We start from the raw sequence: 27,264 nt of genomic DNA on the forward strand, positions 1-27,264 counted from the left end.
GCAAAAACATCTCCTACAAAGCCCAGGAGATTGTTAACGCACACAAACCTTCAAGATGTATTCCCAGATCCTGTCAGCTAAACATGCTTGCTTTTAGCTGCTAAACGGATTATCAGCTGACAAAGATCTGCTAGAAGCTGCAGTACTGGGAATTGGGTGCACTGTTTGTCCTACAATTCTTGGTCATATTTTGTTAACTGAGGAGAACTGCAGCTGAGAAGAGGGAGGACTGAGCAATCAGAGACTGAGGTACAAGCTCAAACATCAGTCACCAAGGCCGGGAGATAGTAGATGGCCTCATTAAAGTGGATGCTGATTGAGTCACAGCAGAAATTGCAGGCTGGAATGCCCCCTCAGAGGGGAGGGAGCACTTTGTGTTCTCTCGTTGTCTGTCAGCATCTCAATGAGGGATGCAGGCTTTGGAAAGTGTCATGCAGAATCCTAATGAAGTGCTAGAGCCCAGGCTAGGGGCAGGCTCGGGAGGATAATCTTGATGATCTCTTTTTGGAGCAGTATGTTTGTCAGATCTTACAAAGCAGGAAGGGGGAGGCCTGTCAGCATTGGGCTCAGCAGGCCAGTTCACACTCTCGCTGGCCCTGTAGTGACTTCTTGTATGATGTGGGGAGGAAAAGAAGACTACATATCTAAGGAGAGGGCTGTAGGTGTGCTGGAGGGAACTGGGAACCCTTTGTGCTCTCTCCCACACTGCTTGCACTGAGCTCAGGGAAGAAAAGTACTTGCTTCTGATGCTTCCCAGCCTTCCACTCTGGGAATCTGAATGTGGATACTTTCTTTGATCATTTGGCACCAGTAGCCCTTATTTTTCGAAGCAGTAATGCTTTGGTTGACACCACTCTGTCTGGAGAGTAGCTACGTTCATTCTCTTCGTAGCAATCCAAAGACAAAGGGAGCTTCCAGCTGCTCTGGGTGGGTTAGTGATGGCTGCTGTTTCCTACAAGCTATTCACCTTGGGGTCATAGCTGGGTTTTGTTTATGCTTGTAAATTTTTCCTTTTCTGCTTATCCTTTCCTCCCACTCCCCTTGCTTGTGCTTCCCCTGGGGTGACAGGACAGCGTGCAGTTTGCATCTCCTAATTGACTACTCTCAATGCATAATGCATTTTTTTTATTTTAATGAATCACCAGCTTGCTTTGATGGCTTTTCTCATTATTTGTCTTACACCACTTTGAAATTTCCTTGGTGGAAGAGAAGGAGGGAAAACAGCCTTTTTCCCTCATGTATTGCTTAGGTGCTGATCGCAGTTATCTTTTTTCCCCAGTCCTTGCCTTTTATGCAGAATATTTTCCCCTTTGAGTGCATTGTCAGAAGGAGTTGAATCTGCTTTGCTCCAGCTCTTTTTTTTTTTTTTTTTAGGATCTCTTTGAACTGTGGGTAGCAGTGAGTGGCTAATCTCCCTAGTGACGGGCTGCTAAGAGGTGTGGGTCAGTAGGCAGTACAAGTCTTCATGCCTTTTGCAAAAGGTGGTTCCCTGCTCCGGGGGCATTGGCTCAGTCTGACCTGCCTGCTGTCTTCCTGCAGGATGTCAGATGTCCTTCCTGCACACCAGCCCCCCAGTTCTGCTTGGCTCAGCAGGCAATTTTTCATAATTCTAGATTTATGCGCGCAAACTGAAAGCTTTCTGTGATTTGTGGGCATGGTTTTATGTGCTGGGGCTGAATGAGTATTTCAGTTAGTGTGAGGAGGTGGGTACAAAGGGAGTGAAACCACTCACTGCAGGGACGGAAGGGGCTACAACAGGGAAGACCTGTGTTGGTGGGCTGAACCTACAAACCAGGACTGAGGGAATGCTACACCTAGCTTGGCCCTTGCTGCTGGCCAGTCTCAGCTTTGTAGTTTGCTGGGGACTGCTGCTACAAACGAGCCAGGAGAGCACCAGCCCCAGCCTGTTTGATTTGTGAGTGGTTCACTCAGCGTGCTTGGTTGGGGCTTGGAAAGGCAGGAATGGCCCTGAGGCTGAATTTAACTAGCAGAACATAGAGGTCTTGGGCTGAGGACGTTTTCTCCATGATCTGCAGAAGGGTTTGGATGTATCCTCACAGTAGGACTCTAAGGAAAGGGCATGGGAGGAGTGAAGGCCTTGCAGTTTTTTGACAGCTTTTCTGGTCTTGCCCTAAAAATTTCAAGCCCAGTACTGTCCCTGTATCTCTGAGGAAGCATTTGAGCACTTGGTAGATGGCAGCACAAGGAAGCCAGGAGGGCTTTTTCCAAACTTTTAGATCTGTCTCCCTTCAGCCTGTACTATTCCATTATCTTACCACTTCTTTTCTTCCTACCTTTCTGCTTTTGTTATTTTATTATTTTTTTTTTTACTTTTTTGATGGGTTATCTGCAGATATCTACTTCACTGACTCTCTAAGTAATCAAAAACATTCACAGAGAGAGGAAAAGGGGGGTCTGAGTAGCACAGCACCTTCTGACTCAGAATGAGAGGGGTGAAAAATCTTACACCTTTTAGAAGCATGGAGCAGACACCTTATTTGCTCACTGACTCTTCTTTACTGCTATCCTCTGGTCTTGAAAAGGGTAGCTGTTTAAGGTTTTACAGAGGGTGGTCCCCTGGAGAAGCAGGAAAATGTATGCTTTAAGGTGAAGGATGTGCCAGATAAGCTAGAAGGGAAGGAGTGATAGCCCTGCGAGACTGATTAACAAATCACTTATGTGGACTGCATGTTTTTTCTCATCTGAATCTGGATGCAAACGACCGTGAAGCTGGTGTTGTCTTTCACTGCCAAGGCTTGTGCTTCTAGCTAATTCAGCCCATTTTTGTAAAGCAGGAGTTAATAAAACTGCAGCAAATCACGGAGTTAATTTGGGAGATGCTGGGCCTTCCCTTGACTGCAGCTCATCTAGCACTCTTGTCAGGGTGTTGTTTCAGGGCAGTTCAAACCAATCTGGGTGGTGGTGGCTGCCATTCTGCCCTGCCCATGGCCATGCAGTCCCACCCTCTCTGAAGTGTTGGCACTGGTATTTGTGTGATCCCACAGTGGTATGGAGGAATGGAGCTGCCTGAAAGCTAAACCATGGCTTAGTGTCTGATCTCCTCAGCACATGAGAGGGCAGACAGGCAGCTCCTTCTGGGAACAAGTCCACTAGATTGCATTTTGGATCAGATTTGGATCATATGCTGCTGTGGACCTTCCATGTCTGCACTTAGGAAAAGCAGCTGCTTGGCAGACTGCTCTACCGTGTATCTAAATGTGACTTGTAACTGCAATCAAGGGACAGGGTATCATTGCTTTAGTCTCCTGTTCAATGCGGCAGAGGCTGTGGTAGGAACAAGAAAGGGCAAAGGAGCTATGCAAGGGAACAGAAGTGCAAACTAAAGCCATTGGAAAGCTGGGGGCTAAGCTTAGACCCAGGCAGGCACACACAGCTTGAGGCCTGGTGCCTACTGCTCCTAGAGGCCTTGGGCAGATGTTGGCAATAGAGCACTCAAAAATGATCTTGGATGCTTCACACTCTCTCGCAGCTGGAGTCAGAGAGTTCCTGGTGACAGAAGCTTTGGAAAGAAGAAAAAAAAAAAAGCTATTAAAATGCTCAAAGGGCAGCCAATTTAGCTCCTTAGGCAGAGAATCCCTTTATTCTGCAATGCTGGTCTTGCAACACATGCACACACACACGAGGAATCATTTTCTTCCTACGCTCTGCAGAAAGCCAAACCACCTCTTCCTCGCTGACATATGCCAATACCCATCTCCTGCTCTTACCCTCCTCCTCCTGCATCACACATGTTCCAGTCCTTCCCGGGGCTCTCACCCACGCACGCTGCAGGCCTCTGCTGTCACCACATCGGATGAGCTCTTTCCTTGGCACTCACGTGAGGAGACAACTCTTTGTACAGCTGTGGTTCTGGATCAGTATATTTTTACATTCCACTTTTTTTAATGTGTCTCAGACAAGCTGGTCTTCTGCCACACTTCCTGGAGTTAAGTGGTACGTGACAGCAGCAGGATTTATCATGTGCAAACAGCACAAAAACACTGTAGGATGAATTGATGAGCGCATAGGTAGTCGTGAGGTTGGTAGCAGAGAAGGGGGAGATGCTTGTTAATGGAGGTAAGAGGAGGAGGACAGCAGGAGGCAATCCAAAGAGGTATCCAGGCACTGAAGGATGTAGAGGGAGAGCTCTTTTGTCCAGAGCACTGAGATGGGTGGGAGAAGAAGCAGGTAAAAACATGAAAAGGAAAGCAGGGTCTAGAAAGGAGACTTGGGACTTTTACTGCACCAGCGCAGGAGCTTGACAACAGCTTTGTGGAGGTGACAGGGCCCAGGCCCTGTGTAAGAGATTAAAGGTGATCCTAATTCACCCCATTTTGATACAAAATGTGAGATTTTCCTTTAGGCCTCCACAAACATCTTTCTGTAGCTGAGCTGAGCTCCTGGGCTGGACACCTGCTAGTACTAGGGCTGTTTGTGGAAGAGAGGGAATCACACTGCCACTCTGATACTAAGCTCACATTTTGTTGATGTTTGGTGTCTGTGTAGCCTGTTTTAGGAAACACATGAGGTATTGTACATCTCATACAGCAGGATCAACAAGCCAAAAGACCTTGTGTTTCAGGAGACCCTGTCTAGCAAGAGGCCACGGAAGGAACAGCAGTTGCTGCCTGTAGGTGGGAGCTGACCAAGGTGGGCTTTGGTGCCCAAAATGCTAGAGAGGACCGGTGGAGCTGAGGTGGCCTGCGCACCTGACGGGCACAAGTGCTGCCTGAGAGGGCTGCTGGCTCCCCCAGGGCGGGATAGGATGGGCTGACTCATGCCGGGAGGTCAGGAAGGTGCCCTGCGCTCCCTCACTGTGGCTTGGCAGGGATCTGGTAAGCCAGTTGGGAAACGCTTTTATTGTTTCCCACTGACCTGCTGAACCCTCCCGGCAAGATGAATCATTTGCAACAAAGGATGTGACCCTTTGCTGGAAGCGCTCTTCCTCTGCTCCACTGATGCTGCTCAGCCTGGTGCATGCCTATTGTGGCCAGCCCTAATGAAAATCCTGTTTTCCCAGAGAAGCTGGTAGTTAGATCTAATATCAAGCTCCACACCCTCATGATTTGATCCGCAAACCCTTTCTCCTGTCCTCTCCTTCCTGGATCCTTGGTTGCTCATTGTGGCTCCCTGTGGGAGACCTTCCCACCTAGCTCGTGAGTGAGAAGAAATGAAGAATGAAAGCTCAAGGAAGCTTAGTGTTTCCCTCCAAGTGGATGACTGGAATACATCCCTTTCACCTCTTCACTTCTCTTCCAGTCAAGCTTAGGAACTACAGCCTTGTCTTCTTCCCAGCTCTCTTGCTGAGAGATCCTGCTGCCAAAACTTGTGTCTTGTCAGCCTGGGTAATTTGTACCCAGGAGTGCCAGCCAAAATAAACTCAGTGCAAAAGAAGGGGTACCCAAGTCCCAGATGGGAAGTACGAAGGCTGTTAAATCACACCCCTGTTTTGGCATTGTATAGCTGAGCTTTCTGCTTGGGTTTTGGGGAGATGTGGGACAGAGAGCAGGGCTGCCTGGAGAAATTCTGCTCAGATGATGACAGCCAAAGACCGTGCAGTCGCAGATGAGGTGCAAATTTAGACACAGGAGAAGGGGTCGACTGGGTGGAGCAGGCAGGCTGTGTGAGGAGGTCTGTGGCCTTGCTGCAGGGAACAGCGATGGGCTCACCTAGTCTTGCTTTGTGGAGGCTTGACACCAGGACTTCCAGTCACTGGTGCCTCTTTATGGGCATCCCTTCACTTGAAGACATGCATATCTTCAAAATACTGTGGTCTAGGTGATGGTACAGGAAGCCAAACACACCTGCCAGTGTCTCGCAAAAGGGAGACACAAAGCAGGTCAGGCCTGGGGCACGTGCCTGCCTGGGTAGCAGAGGTGAGTGAGTTGAGAGAACATCTTTACACCTAAGAACAATGGGCTGAGGTTGAGCTGGCAACAAGCAGCTATTCTCATTGCCCCGGAGGAGCTGAGCTGATTTGCAGCATAATTAATATTCATCAGATCTACCAACCTGAGATCAGGGTTTTGGCTTGTTCAGAAAATCTCTTTCCCTGCTTTGTTAATGCCCCCAGATGAAATTCTTTGCAGCTGTGGAGAGTGTTTCTGCTACTGACAGCATACCTCCTTCTTATTTATTTATTTTTAAAGCTGGATGTTTCCTGTTTCCTGCCTACCTGGGATTTGTTGACTGGGCAGGAGGGGGGAGGCATGCACAAGTGCACATCATTAGCAACGACATCAATGCAGGCAGGCATTCTCTCCAAAACCACCGAGGAGAAGCCAGGAGGATCACACCCACCTAAAAATAAACATTAACATATGTACAGGCCTTTCAGAGCCTGAATCACTGCTGGATACCAGATCTCCACAGGCTCATGCCCAGAGATGGTACAAGAGTCTGCTGGGGAGCAGCATTAACTTCCTGGCACTATGGGGAAGGTGCAGCTTTGGTTGCTGCTGCTCGCAGATTCCCAGGACTTTTGTACATTGGCAGGTGGCCCCAAGATGAGATGCTGACGCTATCTGTGCTTCAGCAGCTTGCTGTGGTGCTAGTGCAGCTGCAGACAGTAAAACGCAGACTCTTACCCATGTCAGGAAGTTTGGGGTGCTCTAGGACAGACTGTGGAAACAAGAATTATGTCTGCAAGGACATTTCTCTCCCTTGTGCTTCCTGCCATGATGTGTGCTGGGCTCGGGACTGATGTGGTTTGTTTTCAGTTGGAGAGCTGAGATGGGAAGGATGGTAGGAGGAAGGAGAGGCAGTGCGGGGGTTTGCACTCCCACTCTCTGCAGTAAACGTGTTCAAGGCTTGTTATATCATGCAGCAAATAAAACTCATGAGGCATAACCCAGAGAAACTGAGGCACGATTCTGCTTTGGATGTCTTGACCTTGCTCAGGTTAACTGCTTTCCTACTGCACACCGGAGCAGAGCTGCCTTTGGAAAAGGAGGACAGCTTTCGCATGTGTGGTGATTGCAGAGCTGCTGCAGGCCAGCAGTGAATCCTACTGACAAGTCGTGCGTGGGCCTGGAGAAGGCTGGCAGTGAAACAGCAGGAGGGGGTGTTGGCGAGCGTTGGGCAGTGTTAGATCTCTCCAGTCTCCAGCCGTGACGTTGTCATGGCGTGTACAGCACGTGTGCTGTGTCACTCCCCGGTATCAGGGGAGCATCCCCCTAGCTGGAATAGCAAGGAAAAATACTGTGGGTCAGGAAAAATTGTCTTAGAGCTGCATGGATACGTTGACAGTGACTGATTGTACTGGCCATGAAGCAAGGCAAAACTGACAGTTATAGGAATTTGCCCGGAGTTTCATACCCTTGACTTCTGTTTGAAAACCAGTGGGAGATTTCTATTCTTCCAGATGTGCACTCAAACTCTGTTTGATCCTGACACATCAGAACAGAAGGTCTGAGCATGGAGCAGCATTTGAAACTCCTGAGTTGGTCACTGGTGACAGCACAGACCCATCTGCCTCACTGCCAGCGCTCCAGACTTTGTCTGTCAGCTGCAGAGCCCCTGCAAGGGCAATAGGAAAGAGGTGCTTCTGCCCTCCAGTGTGTGTGTCTCATGTAGAAGGTTGTAAAGCTTCCTGGAACCAGAGGCAGACATAATGACATCAGTGTTAGGCACTTTCTTTACATCATCTAGGTTTGAGGAATGTTTGTTTGACTTGAGGGGGAAAAAAAAAAAAAAAAGGCTTTTAACAGGCATGGGGTAGGGGACATATCCAGATGGTCCTGTTTAAACACAGGCTGGTAAGGGACTACTGAGGAGTTTGCTAGGTACACATTTTGGTCAGGAATCATCCCTTAACAGCACAGCACTTATAATAAAGAAGCAGCAATGGCATTCAGCTGTTAATGCTGCTGGGAATGGAGGTGTTGGTAGGCTCCTCATAGCTCCAGCTGCACCCAATAGCTGGGAAAGTGACTCCTGGGGAGGGCAGGGAAAGCCCGGATAGAAAAGTGGTGTTTGCTGCTCTCTACTGGTTTGTGGGGGGGATGATGTTCTGGGAGCGATCGTGGTATGGAGAAGCCAGGCAATGACTCACCATAAATTACACGGGCTCAGAGACAGGTGATGGAAATAAGCCTCAGCTCTGACCTGGAACCAGATGAGGAAGGAGGTGCCTGGCCATTGCTGCCCCTAGGAGAGAAGGCAACAGCAGGGAGCAGAGCTTGCAATAAGGAGCATTTAACAGCTCTTTTTTTTTCTTTTTTTTTTTTTTTCTCTGTATTGAAACAATTTACTCAATTGGCTCTGGTAGGAGTCATGCATAAGGAGTATGGAGTGTGTTGCTGAGGGGGCTCAGTGCCTTACCTGGGCCCTTCTTGCACTAACCAAAACATTTTCTCTGTTTTTCACCAGCACCGGCAGCTCCTGAAGGACAGCTTCATGGTGGAGCTAGTTGAGGGGGCTCGCAAACTCCGTCATGTCTTTCTTTTTACTGATCTATTCCTGTGTGCCAAGCTCAAGAAGCAGATTGGAGGGTGAGGTTTCCTTTCTGGACTATGTATTTTGCATCTCAGCTTCAGCATAATTCTCGGTTTAGCCAGCAATGACAGTTGAATACTCCAGTTTCTTACTGGAAAGCAGCCTTTTGCCAGATTTTTTCCACCTGGAAGTCACAGTGAAGTTGTGCCCATTTCTGTATCTTCTGAACTATAATGAGGAAAGGCTCGTGGGAAGGGGGGGAGTGGGTGTTGCTAAGCACCAGTAGTAGTAAAGGTTTGGAACTTCTGTCTTTCAGAAAAAGCCAGCAGTATGACTGCAAATGGTACATCCCACTCACGGACCTTAGTTTCCAAATGGTGGATGAGTCTGAGGCAGTGCCCAACATCCCACTGGTGCCTGATGAGGAGCTGGATGCCATGAAGATCAAGATATCCCAGATCAAGAATGACATCCAGCGTGAAAAGGTAAAAAGGGGTTGACTGCTCCAACCAAAGCATAGAACAGATTCAGTATCTTTGCTGACATCAGATGCTGATAGAAGCAGCGTTCCCAGAGCTGCACAGCATGGGGAGTCCTGCAGAGACCACCCAGCAGAGATTTGTGGTGCAGCTCTGTTAGCAGTGATATCTAGACTGCTGCGTAGCCCATTGTTGCTCATCCTAGTGCAGTGCTTGAATGATGGTGTCCTTTGAGGATGCAGGAACTGCAAAAGATGCTTTATGGTAGCCAGTAGCTTCCCTACTTGCATGGGACTACATGTGACTGCTTTATCCAGGCATTCATGTGGAGAGCAGAGCTCTTATGCTGTAGACACGAGAAGGACTGGGAGTGTGGCATAGCACTTCTTAGGAAGTCTGACTTCTGGCTGTCTGAGTATGATCCTGTAAGTGAATTTGGTCAGAAGCATGTACTTTGGAATTTTTGCAGGCTCACTTATGCTTTTCTAGCATTTTCTGACTTCACCAGTGTCAAAGCAACAGCAATATATAAAGAGAATACAAATTATTCTGACTGGACAGTATGACAAAGATGTGGTGTCTCTGGCCCAGGCTTGTCTTTGCTTGCAAGGCACGTTTTCTCAGAGTTGTTAGACTTTGAACCATCCTGCCACCCAAATGAGAAAAAAGTCTTTGAAAACTAAAAGCCTGACGGTATGTAGAGAAGGATATGAATAAAATTACTTGTACCATGAGAAGAAAATCCCCTGCACTTCCAAAGAACATGCTTCTTGTGCCTTTGCCCTGGCTAGCTTTCAGAGAGGGTTTCCTGGAAAATGTGAGATACTAGGAGGAACACGGTGTGGAAGCCTCTTACTCACAAGACGCAGGTGTTTAGGAAACACGTTTTGGTGCATCAGTGCCAAACAATGTACGTGGCTGGCTTTGGGGCTGGGTTTTATCCAAGAAAAAAAAAAAAAAAACACAAACAAACGTGTTTTAGCTGACCTCTGAAAACGCGTTGGTAGGTAGCAGATGGGAAAGAATTTTGGTGATAGAGTTCCGAGCAGCTTTTAGAGAAGTTGCCTTCACTCTCCTTGACTAAGGATGCTTGTGGAGGACCTGGCAGTGCTGTGGCTGCCCAGTGATGGGATGCTGCCTGCGGACTCTAGAACAGAAAATATTGGGGTGGTGGGCATGCAGCCCTGCACCTAAATCTGGGGCAGCTGAGACTGGGCACAGAGTCAAGTCTGGCTGAAGAGATATTGCAGAGATAACACCTTCCTGAGCAGCTGGAGCCCTGTGAATCCTATTGACAGCATTTCTCCTGCCTGGGGCCATTTTGCTACTTTCAGAGGGAAGGGACCATGGGTCTGAAAATGTGTGTTGGCATAAATTGGGGCAGCTGTAGGAGAATGACATTCATGTCCTCTGTCTCCCTCTCTCCCCCACCCTTCAGAGAGCCAATAAGGGCAGCAAGGTCATTGAGAGGTTGAAAAAGAAGCTCTCAGAGCAGGAATCACTCCTACTGCTGATGTCTCCCAACATGGCCTTCCGGGTACACAATCGCAATGGCAAGGTGAGTGGCTTTTCTGGTCTGCCTCAGGCCCTGTGTACAAGACAGGTGTCAAAGGATTGTGTGTGTCTGTGTGCCTGTATATGCCATATACAAATGGACCTGCCCTGGCAGAGAGATAGGAAATGCTCTTTTCATCTAACAAAAAGCTTCGCTTGGCAGCGGGGATGCTGAATGGTTGTGAACAATCTCCTTTTAGCTCCACAGGATGCTCAGTGTGCCAGAGGTATCACCTGCTCTGGCAGTACTGGAGCTTTTCACCGTGGCCTTTACACACACAAAGACAAAGGATGCTCCCAAGATCCTGTTACTAGTCATTGAAAATTCACAAGCTGGTGCCTGCTTCTTCAGCTTGCATCAGCCTCTTGGCCTGCAATAGAGGCTCTGGGGTTTCATGGTGCAACTGTTACAAGGAATACCATGGGACCCCATGCTGCCAGGGACACAGCTGCTCCTTGCAGGGTGGAGCTCTGTGAAAGCTCTGACAGCAGGAGCCCATGTTGGTACCACTGGCACACTGCTGAGAAGGCACATTGCTGGAGTCCTCACTGTCACTGACAAAGCTGTGATGTAGGGCAAGTGGCAGTAGTACTAGAAGGACAATATAGCTAAGAATTTTCACTGCAGATGTTGGAGGCAGGTCTGCTCTCAATGGCGTGTCAGACTTCTGTTTCTTCTGAAACTTCTGTCAGACTTGTGTTCTTCTGTTTTCCCGCGTAGAGTTACACGTTCCTCATTTCATCGGACTATGAAAGGGCAGAGTGGAGGGAGAACATCCGTGAGCAGCAGAAGAAATGTGAGTGACCCTCAGCTGGGCATTGGTACAAATGCTGTGATCCAAGAGCAGGAGTCCAGAGGGTGAGGTCTGGGCAGAGTTTCCTGAGAAAAGAGGACCACGCATTGAAATTCATAGTGCAACATGGATGTCTTTTGTCTTGCATATCTGAGCCTCTTTAGGGAAACTTTGACTATAGTACCATGTAGGGAATGCGCGGGGAGAGATTGTCCAATTTACCCCAGAGATGTGTGCAGCTCCAGGTGGAGGGAACAGCTGCACCCTTTCACCTGGCTTTAGTCCAAAGAAACTTTTATTCTGGCATGGGTGGTTTTTGGCTTTGCAAGAATATGAGTGCCCCTTGCTTCCTTCGAACAACTGAGACATTTTACTGCAAGGACTAAACGATTGTGCCCTAAATGGAGATGGGCTGCAGCAGCAGTACAGACCTGAACACCATGGTACTATTGCTGAGCAATGTCTAGGGAGCAGGTATTCTGTCCAAAATGAGAGAGCCCAGCTTTTGCTTTGAATTTTAATTCCTCTTCCTTTGAATCTCCATGGCAGGCTTTAAAAGCTTCTCGCTCACATCAGTGGAACTTCAGATGCTGACCAACTCCTGTGTGAAACTTCAAACAGTCCACAACATTCCCCTCACTATCAACAAGGAAGGTGAGACCTCTAGTTTGTGCTTTCTTATGGTGTATCTGCAAAGAAAATCTATCTGTGTCTGCCTTTGTGCATTTCCCCTAGACTTGCTTTTACTGCTTCTATCTGCTACAGCCTGGTGATGATTTACAAACTGATGGTTCCTGTAAATCAAAAGCTGAGACCTTATGTAGCCAACTTTTGTAGCTTACTTGAAGTAGATGATAGCATGCGAAAAGAGAACAGCAGGAGTGAAAGCAATTAGTGATCCCAATGTTTGCTGCAACAACAAAAAGGAAAAAAACAAGCTCCAAATTATATGTCTTCATTTGAATCAGTAAAATATTCCTGGACATCCTCCAGTATGTATCCACTGATTACTAAATAGATTTTGCACACAGCCATCATGCCGGGATGTGCATGCCTGTTAGAGCCCTGGCTTGGGACACCTTTGAACTATGCCTGGGAATCCTTTGGAAGAATTCTGGTTATCCTCGGTCAAAACTTTGTCAAAGGCCATCGTTTATTACTGTGTAACCTGGTAGTATAGATGTGGCATTTTTATTTTTACTTTTCTCCTTTGAATCTCTTCCATGCTGTCATGCTGACCCCAAAAGTGGCATTGTAAAACTCCAAAACTGCCAGAAGATATTACAGGTGAAAAAGACACTGAACCTGGAACAATATCCCCTTCTCTTTTTAGTAAACCAGCTAGGTTAAATGCTCCTGCCACATTTGTTTTTAGGAACATAAACCTGTGTCAATCTGTGCTCATAAACTTGTGTAAAATCAGCTCATCACTGTCCTTCTCACTTGACTTCTTTGTGAACTTAACAGAATTCCTTGCCTCTTTTGCACAGATGATGAATCCCCAGGTCTCTACGGATTCCTGAATGTCATCGTCCACTCTGCCACAGGATTCAAACAAAGTTCAAGTGAGTTGCAGCTCTTTAATACAGAGGTGTTGATCAAGGTTAGATCGTAGGGGTGAGGTGCTGTGACAGCTGGTCGTGGATTGATTTAGGATTGCAGCATTTGGGATGATGGTGAGGAGGTGATTTGGAGAACTGGAAGTGAAGTCAGGATATTGATATAAATTTAGGGGAATGCAATGAAGCTGGCTAACATAACTTAAAACATACAAATAGGGGCAAAGTCTGCAGCTTACTACTAGTCCTTCAAAAACACTAGATACCACACAGTTAATCACTTTGTGGAGATAATGAGTTTTTGATGGCTAGCCCCTAACCTAATCTCTGAGGAATATTATGCTGATGCCATTGTCAGTGAAATCAGCTCTGATGGGTTGATGAGATCCAGTATCTACCTAGGGAAGTTTCATTTCTCATTGGTGTACACCGTCTGCTCATTGTGGATTGATCTGGGAAATATTGGATGATAGCAAACAACAGACTCATGTTATAGATGAAGGGCTTGTCTGTGATGAAGTTATTTATACCACTGTACTGGTACTTCAACTGCATAAAAGCAACTCTGCTGGTCCAGATGACAAAACTTGCCCTGGCCAGTGCTACAGCTGCTAATACAGAGAAAATATAAATAAAGTAACACCCTAAAACTTGGGAAAAGATAGGAGTTCCTAGAAATTTTTTAAAGTTTCTGCATCTTCCTTCCCTCCTCAGATTTGTACTGCACATTAGAGGTGGATTCTTTTGGGTATTTCGTGAACAAGGCTAAAACTAGAGTTTACAGAGACACCACGGAGCCCAACTGGAACGAGGTAGGTTGAGTTTTCTTAATGTGGCTTGTTCCATCAGTTCATGAGCAGAAAAACTACAAATGAAAGAACATTTTGTCCACAGCCCATGCTGCATGTTCTGGACTTGTGCTGCATGTGCTGCCTCTCAGCACATCCTTAGCAGGTTCACATGGCTCTCAGTTCTTGTGGCAGATTTTTCTTGGATAGCTAAACAAAGATTTCAGTACAAACTTGTCTTGCATTGTCCAGCATTTCATCATTTAAAAAGGTAAGTATGATTATTTTTTAAGACATCAGTGAAAATACACTGAAAAAGGAGGTTTCTTTGGAGGTGTCCTTATTTATTTGTTATGAGTGGGAAGAATTAGACATTATACCTATTTATTGCCAACTTGCAAACCAGCTGGAGAGCAAAATTAAATATACGGAACATGGGTGAATTTGTTTCTTTGAATGATGTGTTACTGAAACCTGGCTAAGGAGTCAAGCATCTTAGTCTCTGATTTGGCCATCTTGTATATACAAAATACAATTCCAGTTTAATCCTAGACTGCCTGCATTAGGGAGGAGGTTTTTGTCAGACTTGAAGTGCTCATTCCTGATGAGTTTTAAGGAGATTCTATTTGATTATTAAGAGACTGGTGTCCTGCTGTGGTGTATTCATTGCTCTTTCCTTTCCTGGTGCCCTGCAGGAGTTTGAAATTGAGCTGGAAGGCTCACAAACTCTGCGGATTCTGTGCTATGAAAAGTGCTACAACAAAATGAAGCTCACCAAAGAGGATGGAGAAAGCACAGATCGCATAATGGGGAAAGGACAGATCCAGGTAAGACTGTGCTTAACTAATTCCTGCTACCCTTACTGCAAATCATAATTGGCTTTTGAATATGGAAGTGCCCCAGAGAGGTTTTTCCGCCTTCTGATTTTGAGAATCATGGAGATTTTTTCCTCCAACCAGTGAGGAATACAGTGTGATTCACAGGCAGGAAGTCAGCAGCCTTCTCCCTCTTGTCTTGTCCCCATGTCTGCTTCAATATCCTTGTAGAAAAGATGCTTTATCAGGAGAAAATTAATTTTGATCTCTGATTTCTCTGTTAAATTCAAAACGTCTAGCAGAACATACAGTAACTACACGGTCACTGAGCCCTGGGCACTGTTGAGGACACTCCATTTGTGAAAAAAGAGGAAGTAATGAATATACTATACCCTCCGTAAAACGTGCTGAAGGAACGCTATCTTCCCTATGTGCTAGAAGTTGATTGATGTGCTAGTGAGGCCTTGGAGGACAGGCTTATTGTCCTGATAACTGCCGTGTCCAGAGTTTAGTGTCCATGACAACAGGCTGCCTCTGAGATAAATGGATTATTTGAACTTTTCCACCACTGTGAATCAGCATGGGACACTTTGTCTCTGTGGCAAATTTGCAATATGATAGGGGAGGCGATGAGATGATTGCAAGCGGATGCTGCTCTCAGGGAGCTGCTGTGTGATAAAGAACTAAAGCACCATACAGGAGAAATAGGGCCCCTCAGTGGAGGATGTCATGGTGAACATGTGTTCCTGCTCTTCCTCCAGATTGTTGCACTGTCTGTGCACAGCTTTAGGCGGAGTGCTTGAACATTTGCTCTGAGGATGCATTCTTTAAGTTGGACTGGTTGTTGTAAGCAGCAGAGACCCTGCCCAGATATCTTTTCCTTACTGGCACACTGAAAAATATCCCCAGTTCTCCATCATTTACCTTTAGCTCTTCACCACTTCTTAGATGTCAGCTTTCTCCAGCGTTTGAGTGATGATCGCACAAGCTGAGGTCATTTGTGGGATTTCAGAAGCAGCTCTGATTGAGGGTGGCTTGCAGGATTGTGTCTCACCGTTTCTCTAGAAGGGTTCATTGTCTAAATGAATTTCATGAGGTCTGTTCCTTTCCCTCCCTCCTTGCAGCCCCAAAGCTGCCATGCTATTTTCAGGGAAAGCCTTGCTACCAAATGCATGGTGGGTGTTTGAAGTAATGTCTTGGTTTGTATCTATGTTTTCAAGTACAGGGTGACTCCCATGTACATCTCTCAGGCTAATCAGAGATAAGCATGTCCCTTCTGCTGACAAAAGCTGATTTTCTGTGGAGCTGAGCAACTACAAAAAAGCAAGTTTTCAGCCCTAAAATGCCCTGGAGATTTGTGTGCTCTCATTAGAGAACTCTGGAATCACTGACCCTGTAAATTCTTCAAATGTTTTACATAGAGTGATACAAGATTTTAAGTTTTTGAACATTTTTCCCCACAAGAGTAGGCATTTCTATGCACAGAACATGTACATTTTGTTAAAGCATTTTATACTTAAATTAATCTGTGTTAAGAATCTGTGACTTAGAGTTAGCTGTATTAATGCTGTCATCATCTTTTCCTGTCATAGCTTTATATTAATTTTCTTTCAGGATTTTCCCAGGTTTTTACGTTGTTTTGTTTTCTTTAGAAATTCTAGTGTATGTAGGATTTTCCATTTTGTTTTTATCTGTGGCTTCTCGTTGTCACTGTTGTTATTCGGCCAAAGTCCAGCCTACCTAAAGGCAAGGTCTGTGAAGCAAGGCGAGTTTTTTCCAAAATTCCTTATAGTTAAAAACTCTGACAATGTCAAGAATCGTGTCTGCATGTTCCTGCTATGAAAACAGGAAAATTTCTGTGTTGGCTAAATCGTAATGTATTGTTAAGCCATGTGTTATTGTAAATCTGCAACTTCCCAGTTTGGGATTTCTGACTCACCAAGTTTTCTGGGTTGCAAAGATGAAGACAATGCATCAAGGAGACGAGGGCTGTTTTGGCTGTGAAACGTTTACTGAATCTCTCCATGACATAATGGCACTGGAGGAAGGAAAACTGAAAATTGGTCCGTGTAGTCAGAAGCTTCCAGGAATGGGCAGTGATTTTAATAGCTCCCATTACTTCTATTTTTTTCTTTCTATAGAATATTTTGTTTACCTATTTTTATAGCCACATTCAAGAGTGTTGAGGCTTGCCAATCTGCAAGTTTTTCCCCTCAAAAGTAAAACCAAAACATTTTAATATGGGAGCACTTCTGGTACACAGAGAAGTGAAATCCTCATCAGACCTGGAAATGGCAGCACTGGATGTGCAGCTGTTTCACTAGTGTGTATGCATGGGTGGGGGCTTCTCTTATATTTCAGAGAAATACACAGGGAGAAGGAGCCCTTGCTGGGTACAATGAAACCAAGATTGTTGGGGAGTTTGGAGTAGGGGGGGAAACAGACATCATTTTATAGCAGGAAGCATGAGGCTTAGTTCAGTTTTAAGCATCAGTTTGCCCCTCATTTTGAACTATTTTTCTTTCTGTTGCTACCTTGCAATCCATCTTTGGTACTTGGGTGGCCGGCCCTTTTGCTCTTTGAATTTGTACTTCTTGAGGCAGGCACCTCCCCATGTTTTGAGTGTAGCAGCCTTTTGTTTGGTCTTGAGACCCTGCATCCAGGCGAGCACGTATGTCAGCAAAACTGGCCTCAGCACTGGGAACAGACTGCATGAGTAAACTGATGCTTCATCCTGTGATCCATCTCCTCCAGTTGGTGCCTCCTAGATGTGCGGCTTCCTTTGTTACTTTTTTTTTTTTAATTTCTGCATGATCAGCTCAGACAAATTGTTTCCTTCTCCCTCGCAGGAGTGCTGGAAAATCAGAGAGGATATGACCTTAGATCAGTCATTCAGTGGTAGCAACCCGCCACCATTCCTCTGTTGCCATGCAAAACAATCACTCTTATCTGCTTAATTATCTGGGGCGTCTCATAGCAGCGCACATGGCAATCGCAGACATCTAGGTTGTTTTCCATGTAAAACATAGTCACATGCACTACCTCCGAAGTGTCAACTCAGAAAACCTTTTACACACTTGAGTTCTTTTGAACAGTTTGCTCATGCAGAACAGTATTCCAGCAATAAAATTGGGTGGAAATGAAGAAGGCAATGGGTCATATCCAAAGGGTGATGGCGGAAAAGATTAACATGTCAGTGGGGAGCTTTGAGAAGAATGGGGTTGTGGCTGGACTGGGAGTTTCCAGCAGCAATGAGACTCCGACAACATGTATGTCACATCAGTTACAATTAAAAATTGATGGAGTGTAAAGTTGCCAGGGAGATTTAATAAAGGGAGGAAGTAATGCGAGTAAATAACATAAAACACACTAACTTTAAGGTTGCCTCAGAACTTGCTGCCAGGCATTTCACTTCCACTGATGCATCGTTGTTCTTTTTTTCTTTCCCTCTTTCTGTGTGTAATCTTTTCTCTTTTTTTGGGGGGAAAAAAAATAAATCAGCAAGCTGTCTGTGGTGGTTTCTTAAGGCAGAGCACAGACTGCCTGCTTAGTGCCTGGCTTGCATTTGCTGTTGACCAGTGTCCTCAGTTCGCCTTTTTCCCAGGTCCCCATCACTTTGTGTTCTGCACGCTCAGCCTCTGCTGACTTCTGTACACTAATTGTCTGTCTTAATTCAGTGCTAAGTTGCTATGAGTGCTAGAACCTTGCACTCAGAAATCCCCGTGGTGCCAAGCGGCTTTGTTCTATTGTGTTTTGTGCAGGATACAGAGAGCCATTTGCTTGATTCATTAGTGAATTTGGGGCTGTAGCTTGCCGCTGCAAATGCCAAAAAACAGGCCGCAAGAGGACTGGAGGTGCCAGAGGAGCACAGCCTAGTCTGTATTTTTCCTGTGCAGCATGTGCTTGTGGTGGGGACTGCGCGAATGAGCCCACGAGGCTCTTAGCAGGTCTGTCCTATGTGCCTCGGTTGTAGAAGCACAACACAATCTGTCGTGATTTTAGTGGGGATGAGAACAGGGCCTTTCGTCATTCAAACCAAGTAACTGTTTGAAGGAAATATTTAAAGGTGCAGTAAATTTCACTGTCAAATGAATGCAGAGGCAGCCATTTCACAGTGCCTGCCTGCTCCTTGGGCTGGTAAAGAGAGTGCTGTGTGCTCGCTCGGAGCAGCCTCCTTTTGGCACTCTGTATGCCGTTGCATTCTCTCACTCGGTGTTCCTTCTTCCAGGTCACTGCTCTCCAAATCAGGCCAAAAGACAGCATGACCCCATTTGTCACAGGCTCTCTGCATGCTGGAGCATCATGCTTGCTAACTCTTTGTCTCCGGTCTGGTCTGTAACCTGTCTGCTCCAGCAGCCCTTTCCTGCTGCTGCTCTTGCTGGCCTTAGAAGGTCAGTCGTCTGTAGGGCCCAGGACCAAAAGCTTGCTCCAAGTGTAAATGACGATCTGTGCTTCCTGTTGACTCTGTTATTTCCGACTGTGATTTTATCAGACTGTGAGACCTGATCTTCCTGTTTCACTCAGTATTGCTGAGAACTTATTCAAGCTTTTGTCTTGTTATTAGTTTCCATTAACTTGGCTTTGTTACTTAAAAATTTGTACCTGAGGTGTTTTCTATTGCTGTTGCTCTTGCCATTGCTTTATGCAGGGCTGGCACCGGTCAGCCAGACCCCCTGCCCAGTGCTCGTGCTCCCCACCTGTCTCCATTCGCAGCAAGCTGTTCTCTGCCAAGAGCCAGCCCGCAGGAGGGGAGCACAGGGGTCCCTCCAACCCTGCAACAGAGTGCAGAGATCAGGGAGCAAGGGGTGGCAGCACGTACTGCAGCAGTCCTTGCTCAGCCTCAGTTGTTACCCAGCAAGGAAGTGTCCCTGTGAGCTCTCAGCTGCAGGACACTGCCTTTGCTAGCTCTTTGCAGCCATGTGACGTTCACTGTGGGGACAGAGCTGGGCTTTGACTCATATTTTTAATGTCTTATTGACTTGCTTTTGTTTTGTATAGTGGTAGGAGTTCCCTGTTCATTATCTAGCCATAACTGGTAATTCCTGCTAGCTTAAATAACCCAGGCCATGCTGGAATCTTCCTGTAACTTTTTTCGCAAATATTCAAAACCCTCCTTTCCCTGAAATCTTAAGCAGTCTCTGCTACAAATAAAACACTCTTGGTGACTCCTTTCTAAAAGCATATAGAAAACTGTTTCTGACTTGGAGGATTAGCTGTGACTGCACGATCAGCAGGGCCATTTTGGCAGCTTAACAAGATGACTTTTTAGGCAGCTGGAGGTCAAGTTTTCAGGAATACTGAGCATGGTTCCTCTTCATAGGAAACCAAACACTTCAGAAATGGTTTCCTCTCGCTTCTGGGAAAGAATGCAGTAGTTGAAAGGAACCAAACTTCCAGCACGGAAATTCAGGGGAGAACAGCCTAGATTCTAGCCAACTTGTAGGGACCTTGGCCAGCCACAGTGGCGGGGGCGGATCTGTTCCGCCAGAGTTAAAAGCAAACCCTCTTGGCAAGCAGGCTGTTATTTGGGTTTGCAGAGGCGCTGAAGCTAAGCACTGCTGCCCGTTGGCCTCAGGGACCTTTCTGCAGTCCCAAAATGTGGGAGCTGTTGGTCGCAGACTATTCCTTACAAGAGGTCTTCAGGAATTTCTGCCACAATTGCACCTACAGGAACCGGTCCAATTCGACAGGAAGGCTGGTGTGTGCTGGCAGCATCCCGCTGTGGGCTCACGTCCGTAACAAAGTGCGCGGAGATAAGGTTGGCCTGACTTGCTCGTCTGTTGCTTCATGGGGGCTCTGTGGTGTGAGCAAGCGGGGAGAAAATTTGCTCTGTGATGGTTGTCTTTTGGGGGAAGTGGTGCAGGGGGTGGTGGGAAGTGTCATCTCTGCAGCTGACAGCAGCACTGGGCTCGTTTATCGATGAATTGAAAGAAAGTGTGAGCATGCTTGCATCTAAGCTCTCCCAGAATATACAGGAGCTACCGTTGTTTCAACTTTTACTTCTGCCCTGCAGAGAACTCTGCTTTTGTATGGGGTTTTGCAAGAGAGAGGAGCTGTGCTGCAGAAATAGCCCTGGTGTCTTTGCTTGCCGATAACAGTAAATTCCCAACACAGAGTCTAGAGCAGCTGCTTCCTTCCACTCTTACTGTGCCTCAGGTGTTCCAGAGCCAAGGGTCCCAAAGCCATCTCAGGAGGTGCTGAAGTCTGCTTGCTTTGGCTGGGTTCTGGTTGCTGATAGCAGTCCCCCCCACAGGAAGCTCTCTTCTCTTTTGGCAGTGTAGCTTGAGCTGAGTGCTGCTCTTCAGCAAAATCAGATGTGTTTGGACTCTTCAGCCAGCACTGGAATTGCTGGGTTAGGTCTGAGTGCTTGAGCCAGCTGCTCCCCAGCCTGCAACTGGCCACTCAAAGGAGGTCAAGCAAGGCTGAAAATGGGAGCTCAGAGCTTTGCTTCACAACATGTTTCTAGTTAGTGAATTCTTGAAATAGCAGGGCCAGGTGTTCTTCCTGCCTCTGTGCTCAAAGTGAAGTGAAAATAATAGGCAGGTCAAAGTGGGACAGCTTGCCATGATTCCTGGGCTGCCTTTCTCTGTTTCAGCTGGCTTCCTTCGCTGTCAGAACCTGACACAGGTTTGGTTTGTTTAAAGTTACTTGTCTCTGTATGGATTACTTTATATTTCTCTTTGTCTCACTGTAGGGTCATTATATCTTCCAAATTCAGTGGAACAGAGTCCTCCTTGGAAGCTATTAGCTTCATAGCCAAGAGCTATAAAGTTCTTAAGTCTGGCTTTTTATTTCAGTACAATAATTTCTCACTCATCCAACCCCAGCTGTCTCTAGAAGACTGCAGTCCACTTTCCCCAGTTGAGACCAGATTGCAGCATCTGATTTCTGCCATGTATTTGGAGCTTTGTATGGTACTGTGGGAGGAGCAGCTCTTGCAGGAGATGCTGTTCAGCAGCCGTGATCTCTCTTTCATGCGTGATGCCCGTGAGCTTCACCATCTCCTTTTTGTGATGTAGCAGATTTCTGTCTTCCTTCAGGCTTGTGCGCAAGGGGCAAAGAGGGTCTGGCCTTGTGATGAATGAATTTTGAATGGTCCTGTGATGAATGACATTTGAATGATTTCAAACTTTTAAAATGCCCAATATCTAAAGCTTACAAATTACTACAGAACAGAAAAATGTGAGAGCTTAATACAGAGCCCTTTTTGTGTCCACTGTAAGGTGTGTTTTTTGTTTTTTGTTTTTGTTTTTTTTTGAATATGTGTCCGTCTGGCATTCCTGTGATAATTCTATTGTAAACCTAGACAGGTCAGACAGAATTAGACTTAATGAAAAAGACAAAGTTGTTTTTTAAAGAGGAGACAGATAACTCTTCGCCTTCTCTTGATATTTGGAGCAGATGTTTGTGGATGGTTTTTGTGCTTTTTTTAACTAACAAATTACACAAAAGTTCTGCTTTTCAGTACAAGAGAACTGATACAAAAGGTCATAGCCTTTTCATGTCAGCTTTGAATGCTTCACTGCTTACATTTAATGAACTTTTTTGATTGTTGAAACTATGAGAAGGCTTCCCAAACTGAAGTAAAGCATACAAGTACACATGCACGCACAGACAAGGGGTTTCCTGTGTATAAGTACACACATACAAATCCTCAATGTCTGATATCGCTTCTGAACCTTGAAAATTAATTTCAAAGCCTCTTTTATGAAAGAAATTGGAGAACAAAGGAGATCCTTCTTGACTTATGGGGACCCTTAGCTCCTTGGGAGAGAGAGGGAAACAAATCATTTTCCTCTATTTCAAATCAGACTTATTTTCAAAAATGATTCCCCGTTGCTGACTCCTAGCCCTTTGGGATGGGACAAATTTGGCTGTCCACTCATGTACTGCAGCAATAAATGCAGTCTTCCCGTCTCTGAAATGTGAGGTTATTAGCTTTCATATATTGATTTTTCTCTCTGAGCTTTCCTTTGTTGTTGAGCAGATACTGCACGCATGTTGCTAGATTTTCCATGTAAATGAGTTATCAGCCTGCTTAGAGAATGGCACAATATCTGAGCATCCTGTTACTCAAAACCTGAGAAACCTTGGAATGTGTGTTTTTTTTTCCTGTGGAAATGAAATGACACATTGGAAGTAGTAGAGCTCTGCTCACTTGCAGAAGCCTTTCAGGCTAGCTGACTTCTCTGAATTCTGTTCCTAGCTCATGGTAACTTCCATGTTTTTCAGCTGGACCCGCAGGCGTTGCAGGACAAAGACTGGCAGCGCACAGTCATCTCGATGAATGGGGTAAGTACAGAAAGCAGAAGTTAGCACTGTTTCTGCACCTTTGATGTGGTTTATTTCTTTGCTGTTCATTGCAACATTTAAAAAAAAGAAAATGTTGTTTGAAATGTAACAGCTGTTCTCTTTTATTCAGGTTGAAGTGAAGCTGTCGGTGAAGTTTACCAGTCGAGAATTTAGCCTGAAAAGGATGCCGTCACGGAAGCAGACGGGGGTCTTTGGGGTCAAGATCGCTATTGTCACCAAGTGAGCTGATGGGTTGAATTTCTCCTTATTGCTTTGCTAGAAAGCCAATTAGCCAGCGGGTTGCACCTGTCTTTACCCCACTGAGGGATTTGTCAGTACAGTCTGCTTCACTTGGGCAGTAGTGCAGATGGCTGTTGCTGCAGAAGGGAGATGGCGGACGTTTTGTGAGCTGCATTTTTTGCATGGGTCAAAAAACAACATGCGCACAGCCTTGGAAACCCAGGGTGTTTACTTTCAGCATATCACTTCTCTGAGTTCCGGAAATGCCCCTTGCCCTTTTAGTCAGTAGTTAGCTGACTTGGTCACAAATTTCCAGAGCCACTACACAGTGATATTTCCTTTCCATAATCGGAAACGTTCAAGTTCTTTGGATCCTGTTGTATTGTTTTAACCCCTGATCTTTTGTCATGAATTGTTTGCCAGAAGAAACCTGTTTGTTCCATCAAATAGTTTGGGAAGTGTGGTATTTCCTCCCTCTGGAACTTCATTAATCTGAAAGCACCAGTGTTGCTATGTAGCGTGGGGCTGTTTGGGAATCCTCAGATTACCTGGGCCGAGTGGGAGACTCCTGGGGCACTAGGGCCCGGCTCTAGCACTCTGGGCAGCTGCACTGTGGCCAGAGCCAGGCTGAGACCTCAGAAAACCCTCTCCAGTTTTAAAAGGAGTTTTTCAGCTCAGTTTTGATTGCCTGCTTAGACTTCCTCCCACCCTATTGTTCAGAAGAGGTCCGCACAGCATAGCGGCGGGGGTGATCTCAGGGTGATTTCAGCCAGCTTGGCTGGCTGAGGTAACAGGAATTGAGGGCATGGGCTGCACTGAACTCTTCTATTTGGCTTTCTTAAGGAGAGAGAGATCAAAGGTGCCTTACATAGTGCGCCAGTGTGTGGAGGAGATAGAGCGACGTGGGATGGAGGAGGTGGGCATCTACCGTGTCTCTGGGGTTGCAACCGATATCCAGGCTCTGAAAGCTGCCTTTGATGTCAGTAAGTATTTGCGTCTGATGTTTTCCTTTGTGCTGTGAGAACCTACATGAGCTCCCTGTCAGATGGCTGTGCTATTTTAAATCTTCTGTTCCCCAAGAAGCATTAAGAGGTAGAGATTTTCACTCACAGGGAATCATTTTAACCCTGGCTGCATGTTTTATTAATATTCTTCAGCTACAGATATGACCAAAGACATACAACGGGATGGATCCTCATACCAAATAACACATTTGTTATTCCTCCCAGCAGACATGATGTGGTGGGTTTGCATGCCTTGCCAAGGCTTTGTAAATGGCAGATAACTTCCTCAGGGGAAGTAGCAGCAATCAGAAGCTGTAATTTTCCTTATTGCTGTGAGGTCTCCAAATTAATAGAAATTGTTTGAGAATGCTTTGTGAAAGGAAGCCAGAAAAATATAAAATTAAAAAAAAAAATATCTAAGCTTGGCTGGGAAGAACAGGGTGTTTACCGAAATGGAGATGTAAGGTCAGGGCTCTTGATTTTTTTTTTTTTTCTTGACTCTGTGGCTAAATTGATGTGTGCAGACTATAAAATCAGATACTGGTATTTGTAAAACCTTCCTTGATCTTGTGCAGAAAAGTGCTCCTTAGTGTTCTGCGTTTAAAGGAATGACGTGTGTCCCAAAAGGCATCCAAAACCAGGCAGATAAAACACCTCCAGATCACTGTGGTACAAAAAGCGAAGTTTCTGCCCTAATTCCAGTCCCCACATGGTGACCTAAGGACCACTGAGCTCTCTTTTTGATGCAAGTGGTCCTGAGATCTAGGCTTGGTGCCTGAATTCACCCTTTCTGCACTTTCTTCATTGTCGTTTGTTTGCTTGTGAAATTTCTTCATTCCTGCATTTTCTTTTCAATCCCACTAAGCTACTAAAACAATTGATTTATGAATCCTCGGTAGTGAAAGTAAAGTAAGGGTGTTTCATATTTTGCAAACAACTTCTTTGCATTTACATTAAATGTTGTTTTGCACTAACCTTCATGAAACCAGCACTGGCTCTGCTGGTTGACCTGTTTGTTTTTGGCAAAGGAGGTGGTTTTGTTGTTCTTAATAGCATCAAAACTGAAATGCAAGCCCTGAATTGCCTGTGTTCTTTAGCTACACTCAGTGGGGAATTAGACAGCCTCAGAGTCTCTTATTCTAAGCTATTTGAGGCAGGGAATTGGAATAACAAGAAGTTGAAGTGCATATAAATATAGTCATGCAGAGCCTGGTCCAGATCAGGCCCATTGCTGGCGCAGCATAACTAACCCTGGGTAGTGTGAACTTCCCTCTAGTTAACTTTAAGCTGGAAATTGTTTGCCGTCATTTGTGCAGCACTTCTCAGTTATCAGAAGTTAGCTCATTTAATCCAGAGAAATGTAAACAGGAAAAATCTCAGCTGTTTGGGCAAAGACAATGGATAAACAAAGAAAGTCAAAGCAAGCAAAGGAGCAAATGCAAGGCCAGCAGTTTATTTACCCTACTTCCCCTCTTCCCTCTTTCAGATAACAAGGATGTGTCAGTAATGATGAGCGAGATGGATGTTAATGCCATTGCAGGCACGTTGAAACTGTACTTCCGAGAACTACCTGAACCACTCTTTACCGATGAACTGTACCCCAACTTTGCGGAGGGCATTGGTAGGTAGTAGCAGAAATAACCTTTGATAACCAGCATCTGTGTTAAAGACACTCTTCTGTAGGAGGCTGCTCCTGAAGCAGTACAAAAAACATATTGATAATGTTGGATAGAAGCCTGGAACAAGCTGTAAGGGAAATGAAGTGGAGCTCAGAAATGAGCTCTGGAATGATATCTTGCACTGGGTTTGATGATGGGCAATCACCACGCTTTTTTATAAGTTGAAAATGTCGAGATTTCTGAAGGGCGGGTTAAGAATAGAATGACAGCCTCCTTGTTGAGGTTATGCGTATTGTTTTTTCCTCATTTGGTCTTCCAGGGAAGCCCTTTTTGGAGGGGATATACCTTGCAATATATTAATGCAGGGGAAAACATCCTAATGAAAAGATCCTAATGAAATGTCTGAAAGCGTTTGAACTGCTTGAGGGGAAAGGATTCTCTTTCTACCCCTCTAAGAAATAAAGGGAAAAGATCCAGTGCAACTCTGACCTTCTAACTCGTGATGCAAGTAGTCTGTTCAGGACCATCCATATCTGTTGGTTTGGTAAATTATGCAGTAAATTATGGGCTGCTGCTGGGAAAGTTAACATTCCAGCCAGACCCAGTACACAGTCAAATTCTCATTCACTGCCAACGGTAATGTTTTATTATTTTCTGTCTTGTAGCACTTTCAGATCCTGTTGCAAAGGAAAGCTGCATGTTGAATCTATTGTTATCACTTCCAGAACCCAACCTTGTGACATTCCTTTTCCTTTTGGACCATCTAAAAAGGTAATATTTGGATCCTTTAAATATATATTTAATGCTTAAAACAACCTTATTTTGGAAAGTAGAGCCTGTTCTTTGAACATGCACTGAATCAGGCAAATAAAGAATCATTTGCAGATTTGCTGTGAATGCTTATCAGGTAACTATTGTCTCATGTGAAGCACTAAATCTTGAATTCCATTCTCACTGAAACCAGAAGGATTAGAACTGAAGGAAAGGGGTAATAAAAAAGTCTCAGAGCTTATCTAGTGCAACTGCAAATTCCTGCCGCAATATCTCTGTAAAACTGCACCTGCATCTGGAAAGGTTTTAGTGTAACCTGGAAAGCTTAGTCTGTGTTTATGCACTTGTGAGTCCTGTCTCAAAAGGTGTCTCAATCTGACATGGTATGTCTTTAGAATTCCAGTTTTGTCCTTCTGCTAACTGGAGTTGTCAGTTCCTTGCCTAGACCAGTCTTTCTGATCTTGTCTATGTCTTTGTAATTTGGTAGTAACTGTGAAAAAAAATTCCATGCATTTGATAGTAATAAAATAGATGTGTTTAATACATACACAGTATTTTAATTTACATGGTATTGTACACACCAGAGACTGTCACTGCAAAGATGAGAGATGATCTTGTAACTGAGGTTCTGGATTAAATTCCAGGAAATTTGGGTTTGACTTGTTCCTGCTGCAGACTTTTGTGCCCTTAGGTAATTTTTTTACCCTAGGTGCCTCAGTTGCTCACTTAGAAAACTGGCATGAAAAACATGCCTTTATTCCTATCCCATTTTTGTCTGACCAGATAATAAGCATCAGTCTCTTTCCCAAGTAAGCTGTGTCTGTAGAGCGCTTAAGACTGTGGTTGTCAAATCAAAGAAATGCTTATGCATACAGTTAATTTGGGGACATACAGAGAGAGTGCGTGCTTGAAT

The 27,264-nt window shown here is 45.3% G+C and overlaps 1 protein-coding gene across 4 annotated transcripts in view; it reads left to right on the plus strand.

Annotated features, from left to right (window-relative positions):
- BCR (BCR activator of RhoGEF and GTPase) overlaps nucleotides 1-27,264 on the plus strand; it is a 102,789-nt gene that overhangs the window by 67,270 nt on the left and 8,255 nt on the right. For all 4 annotated transcript variants that reach the window (XM_027469697.3, XM_072024596.1, XM_038187693.2 and 1 more), the window contains 13 exons: nucleotides 8,371-8,492; nucleotides 8,753-8,921; nucleotides 10,354-10,473; nucleotides 11,191-11,266; nucleotides 11,813-11,917; nucleotides 12,754-12,828; nucleotides 13,537-13,634; nucleotides 14,306-14,437; nucleotides 22,658-22,717; nucleotides 22,848-22,957; nucleotides 23,801-23,940; nucleotides 25,448-25,582; nucleotides 26,246-26,351. In XM_027469697.3, the coding sequence (XP_027325498.1) occupies nucleotides 8,371-8,492; nucleotides 8,753-8,921; nucleotides 10,354-10,473; nucleotides 11,191-11,266; nucleotides 11,813-11,917; nucleotides 12,754-12,828; nucleotides 13,537-13,634; nucleotides 14,306-14,437; nucleotides 22,658-22,717; nucleotides 22,848-22,957; nucleotides 23,801-23,940; nucleotides 25,448-25,582; nucleotides 26,246-26,351 (1,448 nt within the window). The remainder of the gene's footprint in view (nucleotides 1-8,370; nucleotides 8,493-8,752; nucleotides 8,922-10,353; nucleotides 10,474-11,190; nucleotides 11,267-11,812; nucleotides 11,918-12,753; nucleotides 12,829-13,536; nucleotides 13,635-14,305; nucleotides 14,438-22,657; nucleotides 22,718-22,847; nucleotides 22,958-23,800; nucleotides 23,941-25,447; nucleotides 25,583-26,245; nucleotides 26,352-27,264) is intronic.

This window comes from Anas platyrhynchos, chromosome 16 (assembly GCF_047663525.1).
Source record: "Anas platyrhynchos isolate ZD024472 breed Pekin duck chromosome 16, IASCAAS_PekinDuck_T2T, whole genome shotgun sequence".
Lineage (NCBI taxonomy): Eukaryota > Metazoa > Chordata > Aves > Anseriformes > Anatidae > Anas > Anas platyrhynchos.